At 47.7% G+C, this 12,921-nt stretch overlaps 1 protein-coding gene across 1 annotated transcript in view; it reads left to right on the plus strand.

Moving 5' to 3' along the window:
- Window positions 1–12,921, plus strand: part of Pdzd2 (PDZ domain containing 2) — a 222,995-nt gene that overhangs the window by 132,080 nt on the left and 77,994 nt on the right. Inside the window, exons 3-5 of the mRNA XM_059276087.1 lie at window positions 2,107–2,249; window positions 5,147–5,279; window positions 12,322–12,477. Coding sequence (XP_059132070.1) covers window positions 2,107–2,249; window positions 5,147–5,279; window positions 12,322–12,477 — 432 coding nt within the window. The remainder of the gene's footprint in view (window positions 1–2,106; window positions 2,250–5,146; window positions 5,280–12,321; window positions 12,478–12,921) is intronic.

The raw sequence follows: 12,921 nt of genomic DNA on the forward strand, positions 1-12,921 counted from the left end.
ATTCCCAAGGATGGCTTTTGGAAATAGTGGGGCTATGAGAGATGTGAAGGCCAGGGAGGGCGTTTCCGAATGGAGACGAGGAAGGTGTTCCAGGGGTCAGAGGCAGCAAACCAAAACTGTGGTGTTCAGAGCAAGACGGTTGGATGAAATAGGAACCGTTGACAAGTTCACGAACTGCTGTGGTGAGCCAGTGACTTCTGAAGTTGCATTTGGCCAGACAGGCTGCATCTGCCTGTGGTCAGTGGATGGAGGAGACAGCTGGCACCGCTGCACGCCGCTGGAATGGTGGATCCCCACCGAGCAGCACTGTACAGAAGTGTAGGATCCACCAGGTCTCTGCCTGGTAATAATTTCCCCAGACATTCCAACCGCTGCACATCCGTGGTGGTTCAACATCTGGGCCTTTTACTGTCCATATAGTTTCATTTCAGTTTCTGACAATGTGTGTATTTCAGGTTTTCTAAATGTTTCACATTCTTACTGTTTTGTACGCAGCTCTTGTGGGCAGGTTGCCTGTTTCCAGGGGAATAAGAGCTTTATTCGTACAGGATCCTAGTGGTTCCACTGAACTTTCATGATGGATTAAAAAGGCAGATGCTGGGAAGTATGCTGTGACTCATGACCATAACACTACTGATAATAATAATAATAATAATAATAATAATAATAATAATAATAATAATAGAACTGAGCCTAAACTTAAAAAAAAAAAACTTTTAAAGGTTTGTATGGGTCTAGAGATTGTGCAGTGGTTAAGAGGGTTGTAGTTCAGTTCCCAGAACCCACATCATGCAGTTTACAACAGAAGAAGGTTTGATGCCTTTATCATGAAACAGGGATCCCAGTGGAGAATGAACCAAAGTTAAAAAACACTCAGCAACAAGAGGACTTAAAGAAGGTATCAGCCTTGGATAAAGGACAGATTTTGATACAGGTTCAAGCATACTTTAATGATTAAGTAGCTTGCAAATCAATGCTGCCACTTGCCCTATTGACCAACACTCAGCATTCATCAATTTTCTGTTTGGATTTCTCATGTATGTGTGTTAAGGAAGTGTGAGATTCAATTGGATCTGTTCTTACATGATTGGTTGTTTTTACATGATTGGTTAAGTGGTCCTGATCTGAACATCAAAGATCCAAAATATTCTTAAAATCCGAAAATTACTGTGACACCATAAGTGAAAAATTCCCCATTGTAACCTTTGTGATGGATCATAGTCAAGAGGACAAGTGAACTAAAAATATTGAATGACAGGACCGTTAGTCTACATAAGGTATATCTGAAACAAAGCAAGTGCACGTCTAACTTCGGACTCCAACCCCCAAGTGTCTCACTGTGCATGGGTAAACATTCCAAAATGCCAAGAAATCTGAAGCACGTTTGGTCCCATGCATCTCTGATGAGGGTTAGTCAACAGGAGTATACGGCCCCCTGTCAGCATCTGTCAGGCATCTATCTGCTCAGTCTTATCCGTTCCCATGGATGTTTCGTTGAACACCCTACAACAGACCTCGGGATATTAAGAATGGCTCTCACTTTAAAGGATGATTATTTACATACTAGGTGGCTCTCTGTTATAAATGGCAGAGTATCCCACAAACTAGTTGAGGTTTCCTGGTACCCACACCTGAGCTGAGCTTTCTTCCTTTTTCCTTCCTGGATGTATTTACAGCTGTACAGAAGTGAAAAGATCCCAGAGTAAACCAGTGTTTGTATACATGGTGGCAAGACGTGTTAGCCACAGGGCACCCAATGGGATGTTCTGTAACCGGGATGGCTATTTAACCAATTAGAATTCACTGGAACTAAAAAATAGATACTTGTCTGCCGCCACACATTTTCCAACACTCCATAGCCACACCTGGACAGTGACCCCCTATAGAATGACTCAGACAGAACATTTCCATTATTCTAGAAAGTTCTATGGGGCAGCACTGATGGCCAGACATCAGTCCAGTCAACAGAGGCCTTTTCTTCTGCGCCGACTTGTGATCTCTGGTGACAAGTGATGGATGCTTGGTCCGATGTGACAGGGCCACTCTCCGGTGTCAGCGCCATGTGTCTGTCAACACCCTTCATGCATGCTCACTTTTTCTTCCAAGGAGGAAGTTGGCCGGATATGGAAGATGGAGCTGCTCAAAGAATCAGATGGGCTGGGAATTCAGGTTAGTGGAGGCCGAGGATCAAAGCGCTCGCCTCACGCTATCGTTGTCACCCAAGTGAAGGAAGGAGGTGCCGCTCACAGGTGACTAGATAACTCTCCCCCATCCCTCTGCCTCTCGTCTTCCTCCTCCTCCCCCTTCCCTCCCTTGCTGGGTGCTAATGCTTTTCACTTGATCAAAGCTCCGGTCATTATGGTTCATAAAGAGATGAGGGAGCGCAGGAGGGAACCAGTCAAGAGCGGTTCTGAGGGAACAGATCTCTGAGCACAGGACGTGGCTCATTCGGGAGGATGCTTCAGGACATTCTAAACCGAGGAGCCGATCCGATCTCTTCGCACTCCCTCTTAGATTGCTTACTTATCCCAGCTCTTGGAATGCTGGCACTCACTGTGGTGACATGTGGTTATTTATTAAGAAAATGCCCCTGAACAGAAGGTCATGTTCCTAACGTCTGAAGTCCTGTGAGTCTGTGATGAATGACTCAGGCAAGTGGCCCTGGTTCAACATGTGGCCACCATGCCAATGTGTCCGAGCTATCAGAGTTCCACACATGCACATGCACGTGCTTGTAGTCACATGTCTCTCTTGCACACGAGGAAGGGAAAAAATAAATGTGAGTCTTCTCCATGTAACCTAAAAGGCACTTAAAAGCTTATTTTTTTTAATCTAAACAATTGTGTGAAGTATGAGAGGGACAGTGTTCAGCTGGTGCACATATAAAAAAGGTTTTCTGAGTATGAAAGCTCGAGCCATCCTCAAATGCCAGGCATGGTCTTTGCCCTGCTCTTGGTTCCATTCATGGGGAGTATCTACTATCTACAAGGCAAGGCAGGGTATGTCCATATGTTGCCTTGCCCACATGTATACCATAAGAGTACAAAGAGAAATGCACTGGTAGGGCGCTGATTGTCTTTTATCTAGTCTGGAATTTCTTCAGGCAAGCTAGCCAGATTCCAGGAGGGATATGACGGGCCAAGGCAGTATCAGCGGGCCAAGGCAGTATCAGCGTTCCCAAGACAAAGAGAGAAAAATCTGTCTCCTGAGGTGTAGTTGAAGGAGCTTTATCTAAGCTGAATAACAGAAAGCCAGCAGACTGCTCCCTGTTCTTCGGCCTCATAGAGCAGGATGCTAAAAACTCCACCAGCGGTAAGATTAACGACAGCTGTCAGTTATCCAAGTGACAGTGTTATTAAGAGATTACGACCTCAGATGGTTTTAACCCAGATGAGCATCATTAAACTTCCTGAATGGCATTCCTGATATGCCTTAAGGAACTCTCAGCAGCCCGCTGTTTTCCCATTAACGCTATGTCTTATGTTCTGGTCGATCTGGCAGGTTGGCCATTGGGAAATTCCTGTGCTCAGAGAGCAGCTTTGTGTGGAGATGCTCTTGTCGCTTGCCCATCTTGTCCTTTTCCCTCTTGGCCTGGAGTGGTGTGTGTCTCTTTTCTCTGTGGCATGTGACTCATCGGTGGGGCATTCTCATGAGTGACAGGAGATGAGAGAAATGGAATTCAAGGGCAGAATATGGAAAGGAATGGGCTGGGGTGCTTTGGTGGTGCTGTGAATAATAAGTATGCCTTCTATCCAGGACCACTGAATAGTCTATGCCAGGTCCTCCTCCTCCTCCTCCCGGAGGATCAGCCCCTTACCCATGCACCTCCTTGAGACTCCAATGTGTCTCTCCCTCGTGACTTTCCCATTCTCTCTCTTTTCACCGTGCTAAATAACTAGGGGGACCCTAAGCATGGCTCTGCTTCGGGGATTTTTGAAGACAGAAGGCAGAGGCTCTTGGAAGTCCCTTATGCCTCTTGTCTTTTATTAAAGCCTACACTCATAAAAAAAAAAAGATTACCATGCGTGCCGTAGAGGACGGAGACAGCAAGAGAGATGCTGTTGAAGGCAGAAAGGGGGAGGTAAAGATGAAAGGGGAGAGACTGGTGGGCTCGTTGGGAGGAAGCACAAAAAAGAGCTGGCTGGGCCGGGGAAGGTGCGAGGCATGCGCAGGTTTCACGGCCGCACCTGGGTGGTGGTGGTGAACCTTGAGAGGAGGGTGGACCCCTAAGTCACAGTCTCTGCCTCACCAGATTTCCCGTCTGAGTGTCATGGGAAACCAGACCATCACCAGCTCAGTGGAATCCACTGCGGAAGCCCACCCCGTGTTCTAGAATTGTGTACACTGAGGGCCGTGACCTGCCCCGAGGAGACAGTCCAGTGAGCGCAGAGGTCCTGCCAGCCAGTGAGAAGGGAGCTCAAAGTGAGCCCTAATATAAGTGAAAAGAAACGGTTTTTACAGCCACAGAAATGGGCCAAGTCTCCAGCCTATGACAAGAGCAAATTCAACAGTTTATTGTTGTGATTGAGCCTTGTGCTTATGTACTTTGGTCTGTGGGGACCCAAGGGTGAAATAAGCCTTGAGAAACTTGATCTTCAAGATCCTGTGACTCTGCTGGCAGGGTAGGCGGGTACCAACATCCACCACATGTCATCAGCCGCCTGTTTCCCCGAAGGAATCCCACCTCCGTCTGATGAGGGGCGATAGACCAGTGAAGGGCTAAAGGTGGGCTTAGCATGTCTTGGCACTGTCTCTGCTCAGCTTAGCAATAGCCCTGAGCTGATGACAGGGAGGATTAGGGAAAGAATGAGTTGACTCTCCTAAAACCCGAGGGTCTTCGTTGCTTCATGACAATAACCATCCAGATGAAGTGTCATCGACACTGATGTCAGAAATGCTTAGCTTAAGAGTGAGCGTATTACTAAGTGACCATCAAGAATCCTGGGGATTTTCACTCCTCTCCTGGGAGTCTGGATGCTGACATTAAAGCAGTCCCACCCCAGACCGTCTTGGTTGTTACCGCCTTCCCTTCCACCCAGTCTTAATTGTCCCTTCTCATAACTTCGCCCACCTTCTAGAAGATGACCCTTCTCTAGCCCAGAATGTCTTCACAAGGGTTTTTTTTTTCCCCTCTCCGTTTCCTCAGGGATGGCAGGCTGTCCTTAGGAGACGAACTGCTGGTGATCAATGGTCACTTACTGGTCGGGCTCTCCCACGAGGAAGCTGTGGCCATTCTGCGCTCAGCCACGGGGATGGTGCAGCTGGTGGTAGCCAGCAAGGTAGGTCGTGTTCGCCATCCTTAGTTATTTATGATGGTGGTGTGAAGTCGGCTGTGAGCTTTTCCCGTGCTACCCAGATACGTGCATGCTTACAGCTTACCTTGGACTATGCAGTAGCTGTGATTCCCCAGAATAAGTACATGTGAAGGCCCTTAACTAAAGTATGCTCAGTTATTTAAGTTGTTAAATACAGATGACTGTTGTAGGGAAATCTGTAATAAATGAAGGGGAAGGTAAGGAATAGGAGGTGTAGAAGCGTGGACAGTAGGCAAGAAGGAGACTGGGTGGCTATTTCTTTTCTTTTTTTGGTCACTGTGATAAAATACCTTTAATTAACAATCCAAAAAAAGAAGAAAAATTGTTATTGGGACTCACAACTTCAGTCTGTGATCAGCTGGACCCACTGCCGGGCCTATGACCAGGCAGAAACATCCTGGCAGAAAAGTGTGGTGGGCAGAGGAAAGCTGTTCACCTCATGGTAGCCAGGAAACAAAGACACCAAGACATGAAGAAACCCTTTGAAGGCACACACCCCAGTGACCCACTTTGTCCAGTTAGGCCCCATCTTTCAGTTTCTGCCACCTCCCGGGACTCCAATTATGAATCCATCAGTGGCCTCGTCCATTGATCAGATGAGAACCCTCAGGATCTAACAGTGCTCTTAATCCCACCTCTGAGCATTGCACCAAGGACCAGGCCCTCAACATAGCTGGGGGTGGTGGTGAGAATGATGGACACTTCACATCCAAACCACAGCTGTGAGGAATGCATCTTCTAAGGCTAGAATGAAGGAAGTCTCAGGGCTGTCCATGGACAGCCCAGGAGCCCTGGTCCCATCACCCTTACAAGCTCTGGGCCTTCTTTGTTCAGCCACTTCCATCTTTCCTTCCTCCCCAGCTGTGTGGATAAGACAGTAAAACAGATCATCCACGGTGGCTGCCATCTTGCAGAGGTCATGGCCATCGGCAGCGCCAAGCACATGGCCCTCTGTCTATCCCATTCTGCTGCCCCCTCTCCCTCCTGGTTTTCACGGTCTTCACAGACTCATGACACCCCCAGCTGGAGCTTCATTCACTTGTGTGTGTAAATGTATTGACTGTGTCATGGGCTCCCAGCATCTGCATTCAATCCCTGCAGAAAGGCTACTGATGTCACAACTCTGACAATTGTGCTGTTGAGACAGACTATTAAAGAGTTCATAGGACTCAGGAGTGAGTTAGGTGAGGCCACGTGGCTGTTCCTGCCACTGATTGGCTGGCTGGGAGAATCCGTGTGAGGCCACACCCATCTTAGCTCTGCACAGACACTGTGGCCAGTACTTCTAATTCCTTTTCCAGCTTCCCCATTTTTATTTAGAACTTGGCCTCTGTAGGTCTTCATATATTTTTCCTTCTTAGATTGTAAGATCGATTGCCAGTTTGGGGAGTGCAGTTGGTTCTCCATATCCAGGAGTCTCCATCCATAGTCTTGACCAGCCTCAGGTGGAAAGTAGTTATGATAACAATTGCATCTTTACTGAACACAGACTCCCCCTCCCATTACTGTTCCTAAACAATACAGTCGCTACATAAAGAGCATTCACCTTGTACTGGAAACCTGGGAATGATTTAAAGTGTACAAAGGGGTGTATATAGGTTTTATACAAATATTATACCATTTGGTAGGAGGGATTTGAGCACCCTTGGACTCTAGTATCTGTGGGAGGTCTCTCACAGGTAACAAAAGACAAATAGATATAAAACAAATAGATTAGGACTCCATTTTGAGCTATCTGAAAAAAAAAAAACCTGCCTTCCTTTCTATCTTTTACCCCAAATCTGACTAGAACATTCAGTTTGCAAAGGCACAGCCTTGGTAAAGGCTGTAAGCCCCAGGGACAGAGCTGAGACCATTCTTCCTGGTAGTCCTTTCCTCCCTACAGAGGTTTGGTGAGCCCTGGGAACTTCTCTTGAGTCTTTGACACCCAGAGGACTGTCAACAAGGAAGAACAGTCCTGGGGGTCTCCTGTCCCCCTGCTGACCACTCCTCATGAGGTAGGGGGGTACTTCAAGGGAGGGAGAGACCACCTCCTCACTTTACCAAGCAGATGGGGAGTTTAAAAGCATCCCTGGGTCTTACACACAGGTCTGTGTTTGCAGCAGATCTGTTTCATTTGCATAGCTACTTCTGTCCAGGGAGCAGCTCCAAAGTGTGGGTTTCTGCTCAGGATTATGCTGTGTATCGTGTCTTAGTTAGGATTTCTATTACTGTGAAGAGACACCATGACCATGGCAACTCTTACGAAGGAAAAACATTTAATTGTGACGGCTTACATTTTCAGAGGTTTAGTTCATTATCATCATGGTATGACATGGTGGTATGCAAGCAGACGTGGTACTGGAGAGGGAATTGAGAGTCGTACATCTTGACCCACAGGCAACAGGAAGTGGTCTGAGTGTCACACTGAGCGAAGCTTGAGCAAAGGAGACCTCAAAACCCACCCCCACAGTAACACACTTCCTCCAACAAAGCCACACCTAATAGTGCCACTCCCTATGAGCTTATGGGAGCCAATCACATTCAAACCACCACATCATCCCAGCCTCATTTCTATGTTGCCTCCTTTCACCTGCTAAATTTGAAAGGTGAAAAGGGGGGGTGTCTTTACTGGGCTAAGCTGTTATGCACAAACAGAGAAAACAAGAGATAAAGACAAAAGTGGTCTACTCCTGGCTGCCCGGGAGAATCTATGTGAGACCACACACAACTTAGCTCTGCACAGCTAAGCTGTGGCCATATGAAGGGCATTCACAGGACCTCAAAGATGGTTCCCAGTGATGCCAAGCTCTCCACCCTACCCTGCACCTTAAAAGAAGAAAGGCAGAGCATATAATGGTTGCCAGATACTAAAATCATCTCACTAGATTCTAAACCAGTCCCTCGAGGCAGATGTGCGTCCTCTTTATTCAGAGGTTTCCATTTAAATCCCAGTGATTATTTAACTTCCCCAAGGCCCCACGGCAGTAGACAAAAGCAGGTTCTCTGCCAAGTCCTGTGGATTGTGAAATTTCTGCTGCTTTCATACACTCCGTTGCCCTAGAGGTAAAGACAATATAAAGAATAATAGAGCGTGGTATAAGAAGAAGATCACATGCCCCTCCCAGAGGCTTTGCCTTTTTGGGGCATACGCCGGAGTCCTTGTAGGGCTGAGCAACCTTTAGGAACCAATTCTCCATCCATGGGCTCCTGGGCACCTGACCCAGACCTCAGAGGGAACATACTTCAGTTCATGCCATGTGTCCATTTTACACTCAGGCTGGCAGCTGTCCCCAACTGTCTGGAAGGGCAGAAGAGGAGCATCCTCCTCCTGGCATCCAACTGTTCCTCCTCTTTATCCAACCAGAATGGGACATTGGAGGCTTTGTTTGTCTTTATACCTGGGGTAGGAAGGATCGGGGAGTTTCCGACTTCTGACTATAAATAATAATAAAAACGTAAAATCTTATTATTCCAGAGCTAGGGAGCTTGTCACAAAACTTGAAGGCATTGTCTGGGAGTATAGTTACTCCTCGTGGAGAGAATTCCAGGGGCTTCCACAGAAACAAGTTGTTAGCCTGTGTCACAGGAAGAGCTTGGATGTCTGTGGACGATGTCAGCTTGCCAGTGTCCCAGTTAGGTTTTGTCCACTTGATGTAAGTCAGGTTCCTCTGCGAAAAGGGAGCCTCGGGTGAAAAAATGCCTCCTTAAGACTGGCCCATAGGCACGTCCGTGGGAACATTTTCCTGATTGATGATTGATGTGGTAGGGCCCAGCACACTGTGGGGGGTGTCACCCCTGAGCAGGTGGCCTTGGTCCTTTTAAAGTCAAATTGAGCATACCATGGAGAGAAAAGCCAGGAAGTGGCATTCTGCCATGGCCTCTGCTTCTGTTCCTGCCTCCCAGTCCTTGCCTGGAGTTCTAACTTCCCTTTGTGATAGACGGTGATAAGGACATGTAAGCCAAATAAACCCTTTCTCCCCCAATTTGTTTAGTCCTTTTTTATTTATTTGTTTTTGTCTTTAAAAAAAAAAAAAACAGGTTGTCTATATATAGCCTTGGCTGTCCTGAACTCACTCTGTAGACCAGGCTGGCCTTGCACTTCCAGAAATCCACCTGCCTCTGCCTCCCAGGTGCTGGGATTAAAGGTGTGCGCCACCACACCAGGCTTTTCGACCATTTTTCATCACAGCAATAGGAAAACAAACAGCCAGGTGGTGGTGACTCACACCTTTAATCCCAGAGCTCGGGAGGCAGAGTCTCGGATCTCTGGGAGTTCAAGGCCACCCTGGTCTACAAAGCAAGTTCCAGGACAGCCAGAGCTACACAGTAAAACCCTATCTCCAAAAAATATAGAGAGAAACAAACTAGGAAAGCCAGGGTGATTTTGATACTTTTATTTATTTATGTGTGTGTGTGTGTGTGTGTGTGTGTGTGTGTGTGTGTAAGCGCATGAGCAAGCTCACATGCACACACATGTGGAGGTCAAGGACAACTTGTGGGACTCAGTTCTCTCCTTCCACCATATGAGATGCTGAGACTTGAACACTGATCATCAGGCTTGAACAAGTATCCTGGCTGAGCCATCTCACCAGCCCAGCTTTGATATTATTTCTTTAAGATTTATTGTATTATTATAAATTGTGTGTGTGTGTATGTGTGTGTGTGTGTGTGTGTGTGTGTGTGTGTGTGTAGTGGGTGTGTGTACACATGTGTGTAGGTAGGTACCCATAGAGGCTAGAGGCATCATATCCCCCTGGAGCTGGAGTTACAGACAGTTGTAAGCCACTTACGTGAGTACTGAGAACTGGACTCAGATCCTGAGTCTGTCTTCTAAATTACTGAGCTGTCTCACCGGCCCGGTTTTGGTATTCTTAGTGGCATTATGCAGCCAGGAAGTTCTCTTTCATGCTCTTTATTTTCACTCTTGGTTTTATTGAGCAATAAACTGGGAGCCAGTGTTTATTAAATCTTACATAGGAAGCACAGAGCTGATGCCGCTTTGCCCATGCTGCTGATAGTGCTGTCCACTGACTGTTTGTCCTTCTACCTAGAAACGTGTTTGTGCAACATGTGTACAATACGCATGCCCATATTTTCTTTTCCGTGAGTCAAAGAGACAGAGCGCATCTTGGAGGCCATCCCACCTGGACTTAAATGTCAGCTCCGCCCTGAGAAAAGCTGTGTGTTCTGGGCAGGCCGTTACGTGTTGAAATCCCAGTTTCCGTTCTGTATAGTGAGAACCGGGAACTGCCTCTGAGGATATCACAAAGCTTGAAGGAGGCAGGGAAGCCCTGAGCAGTGCAGTGCGGCTGGCCAGAAGGAGCAGTGGGGAGGTGACTGCCTTCCTCTTTGTCATATAAGAGCACACGTAGTCCGTAATCACACACGGCGGTTGCACATGCTTTCAATCTGTCTGTTCGGTAGGTAGCACGCTGTGAGAGCCTTTCCCAGGAGAAGTGCATCTCTGCACCACTTTCCAAGGCCATGGCCTATTCTAGCCCATGGCTGCTCTGCAATTTACTTACCCGTTAGGACCATCGTTTTCTTTAGCTCTTTCTTGCTGATGGTCCAGCAGAGTAGACCACATAGAAGAGAGACGGACTCACGTTTTTGCCCGATAACTTCATTTCTTCAGAGACGAACAGTGCCGTGTTCACGGTTACTGGTGCAAAATGATTGTTCTAGGCCTGGCGTACAGCTCAGGTGGTAAAGTGTTTGCCTAAACTGAATGTTCTTCACATTCCTCGAGGCTGGAAATGACATCCAGCTGGTGACAGGCATTGCTGACTTTAGATGCTAGATCTTTAAAAACTTGTAACGTCCATTACAACTTGTTAGTTGGTTTTGGCTCCTGCCCTCTGCTCTATGGATAGTCAAACAAGTTGATGGCTCAAACTTTGTGGTCCATTCTACTCCCTGTAGACGTGGCTAGGATGAAATGAGAAAACACTGCCAACTTTCCCTGGTCCAGCTCTTCAGTCCTGCCCATCGCTGGCCTTGGTGTCTGGTAGCCTCTCGAGGAAGTGTGCCAGGCTCCTGGGTGCTCCTTACATACAGTAGAGAGTGTCATGACCATCTCAGCTGTATCCCACACCTGCTCTGCCACATCTGTGCAGGAGCAGAGAGCACCTCTTGGTGTCTAAACATAACAGAGACTGAGTCCATGTACTAGTATTGGTCTTGAAAAATTGTTTAAGGGCTGCTTACATTGAAAAGACATCATCGTGTCTCCAGGTTGGCATTTTGATTCCGTAATAGAATCTTTACTGAGCATGTGTGCGTAAGGTAGGCAGCAGGGCAGGGAAAAGGACATTGTTGTCATTAGAGCTTTGGGTTAAGCCTGAGACTCAGTGATACGTAGAAATGGTAGGTGGACGTAGTAGGCACTCGGAGGAGGAAGACACGGGAAATTAGATAGATGTGGCAGAGGATGAAAGAAACAGCCAAAGATGCTGGCGAGGAAAGGGCAGACGCGTGGTGTCTGTCAATCAAAGCCAGGGCCTCACACATGCTAGCTGAGCGCTCGGCCATCAGGCTGCATCACCAGCCCTAGGAGGGGCTAACAGGATGCCTCCTCACATGGTCCTGATGCTGCAAATGAATGCCCACCCTCTTCAGAGAAGGCCGCGGCCATGAGTGGGCCAGGGAGAGGGTGGTAGACAACGCCAGGAGGAGGAGAAATGATCTGAATGGAATGTGAGGCTAGGAGAAGGGAAGGGGAAGCTTGGAGCGTGAGGCGCTCTTCAAGCTGCGGAGCTGCTCGTGAGAGGACTTCACTCATCTGAAGAGCGACAAGGGAGCTCGGGGGAGCACTAACCTAGAAACCCAGATTCGTTAGGAACCACAAAACTATTTGCTTCTCACTTGTGTCACCACCCCTGACACTGACGGTGGCACCGCAATGTGGACCGTAAACTCCACATGCTCTCTGGGTCGGAGCCTGTGGCTGGCTTCATCCCGTTGACTTCCACCAGCAGCTGGTACCCGGGGGGGTAATTCCTGGGCCTTTCATGTGTCCTCTTAGGAAAGCTCAGCGGAGGACCTCCTGAGGTTAACATCGAAGAGCTTACCCGACCTGACTAGCTCAGTGGAGGACGTGTCCTCCTGGACAGACAACGAAGACCAAGAGGCAGACGGAGAAGAGGACGAGGGGACAGGCTTGGCCGCCGTCCGGGGCACGGTAAGTGAGCCTCTGGCTGTCTCCAGCGCTAGGACGATGCTTTTCTGAAGACGTGGGTGACAGAATCAGAGAAGAATGCGGCGCCTTCCCTTTATAGTTTTTTCTCAGAACGTTCTGGAAACGTCTGGAAGGGAGATGCATTTCATTTAAGAAAACTGAAACTGGAAACCACAGGCTGTTGAGTTGTATGCCTCTATCGGTCTCTAGAATGCTCTTTCCTGTGCACGAAGACACTCTTGCTGCTTCTTGAGGATGCTTGAAAACAACTGAGGCCTTAAATGCAGGCTTCCAGATTTCTCCTTGAAAGTGGAAGAAACCACTCAGACCTAAGTTAGTGTAGACTACATCTTTGACTTTTAACCACATCAGGTCACCCACATAGCTTACAACGCTTTCCTACATATGGGAACTGCTCTGTTGTTACCACCTGGCACACACACAGGA

Source organism: Peromyscus eremicus, chromosome 11 (assembly GCF_949786415.1).
Source record: "Peromyscus eremicus chromosome 11, PerEre_H2_v1, whole genome shotgun sequence".
Taxonomy (NCBI): domain Eukaryota; kingdom Metazoa; phylum Chordata; class Mammalia; order Rodentia; family Cricetidae; genus Peromyscus; species Peromyscus eremicus.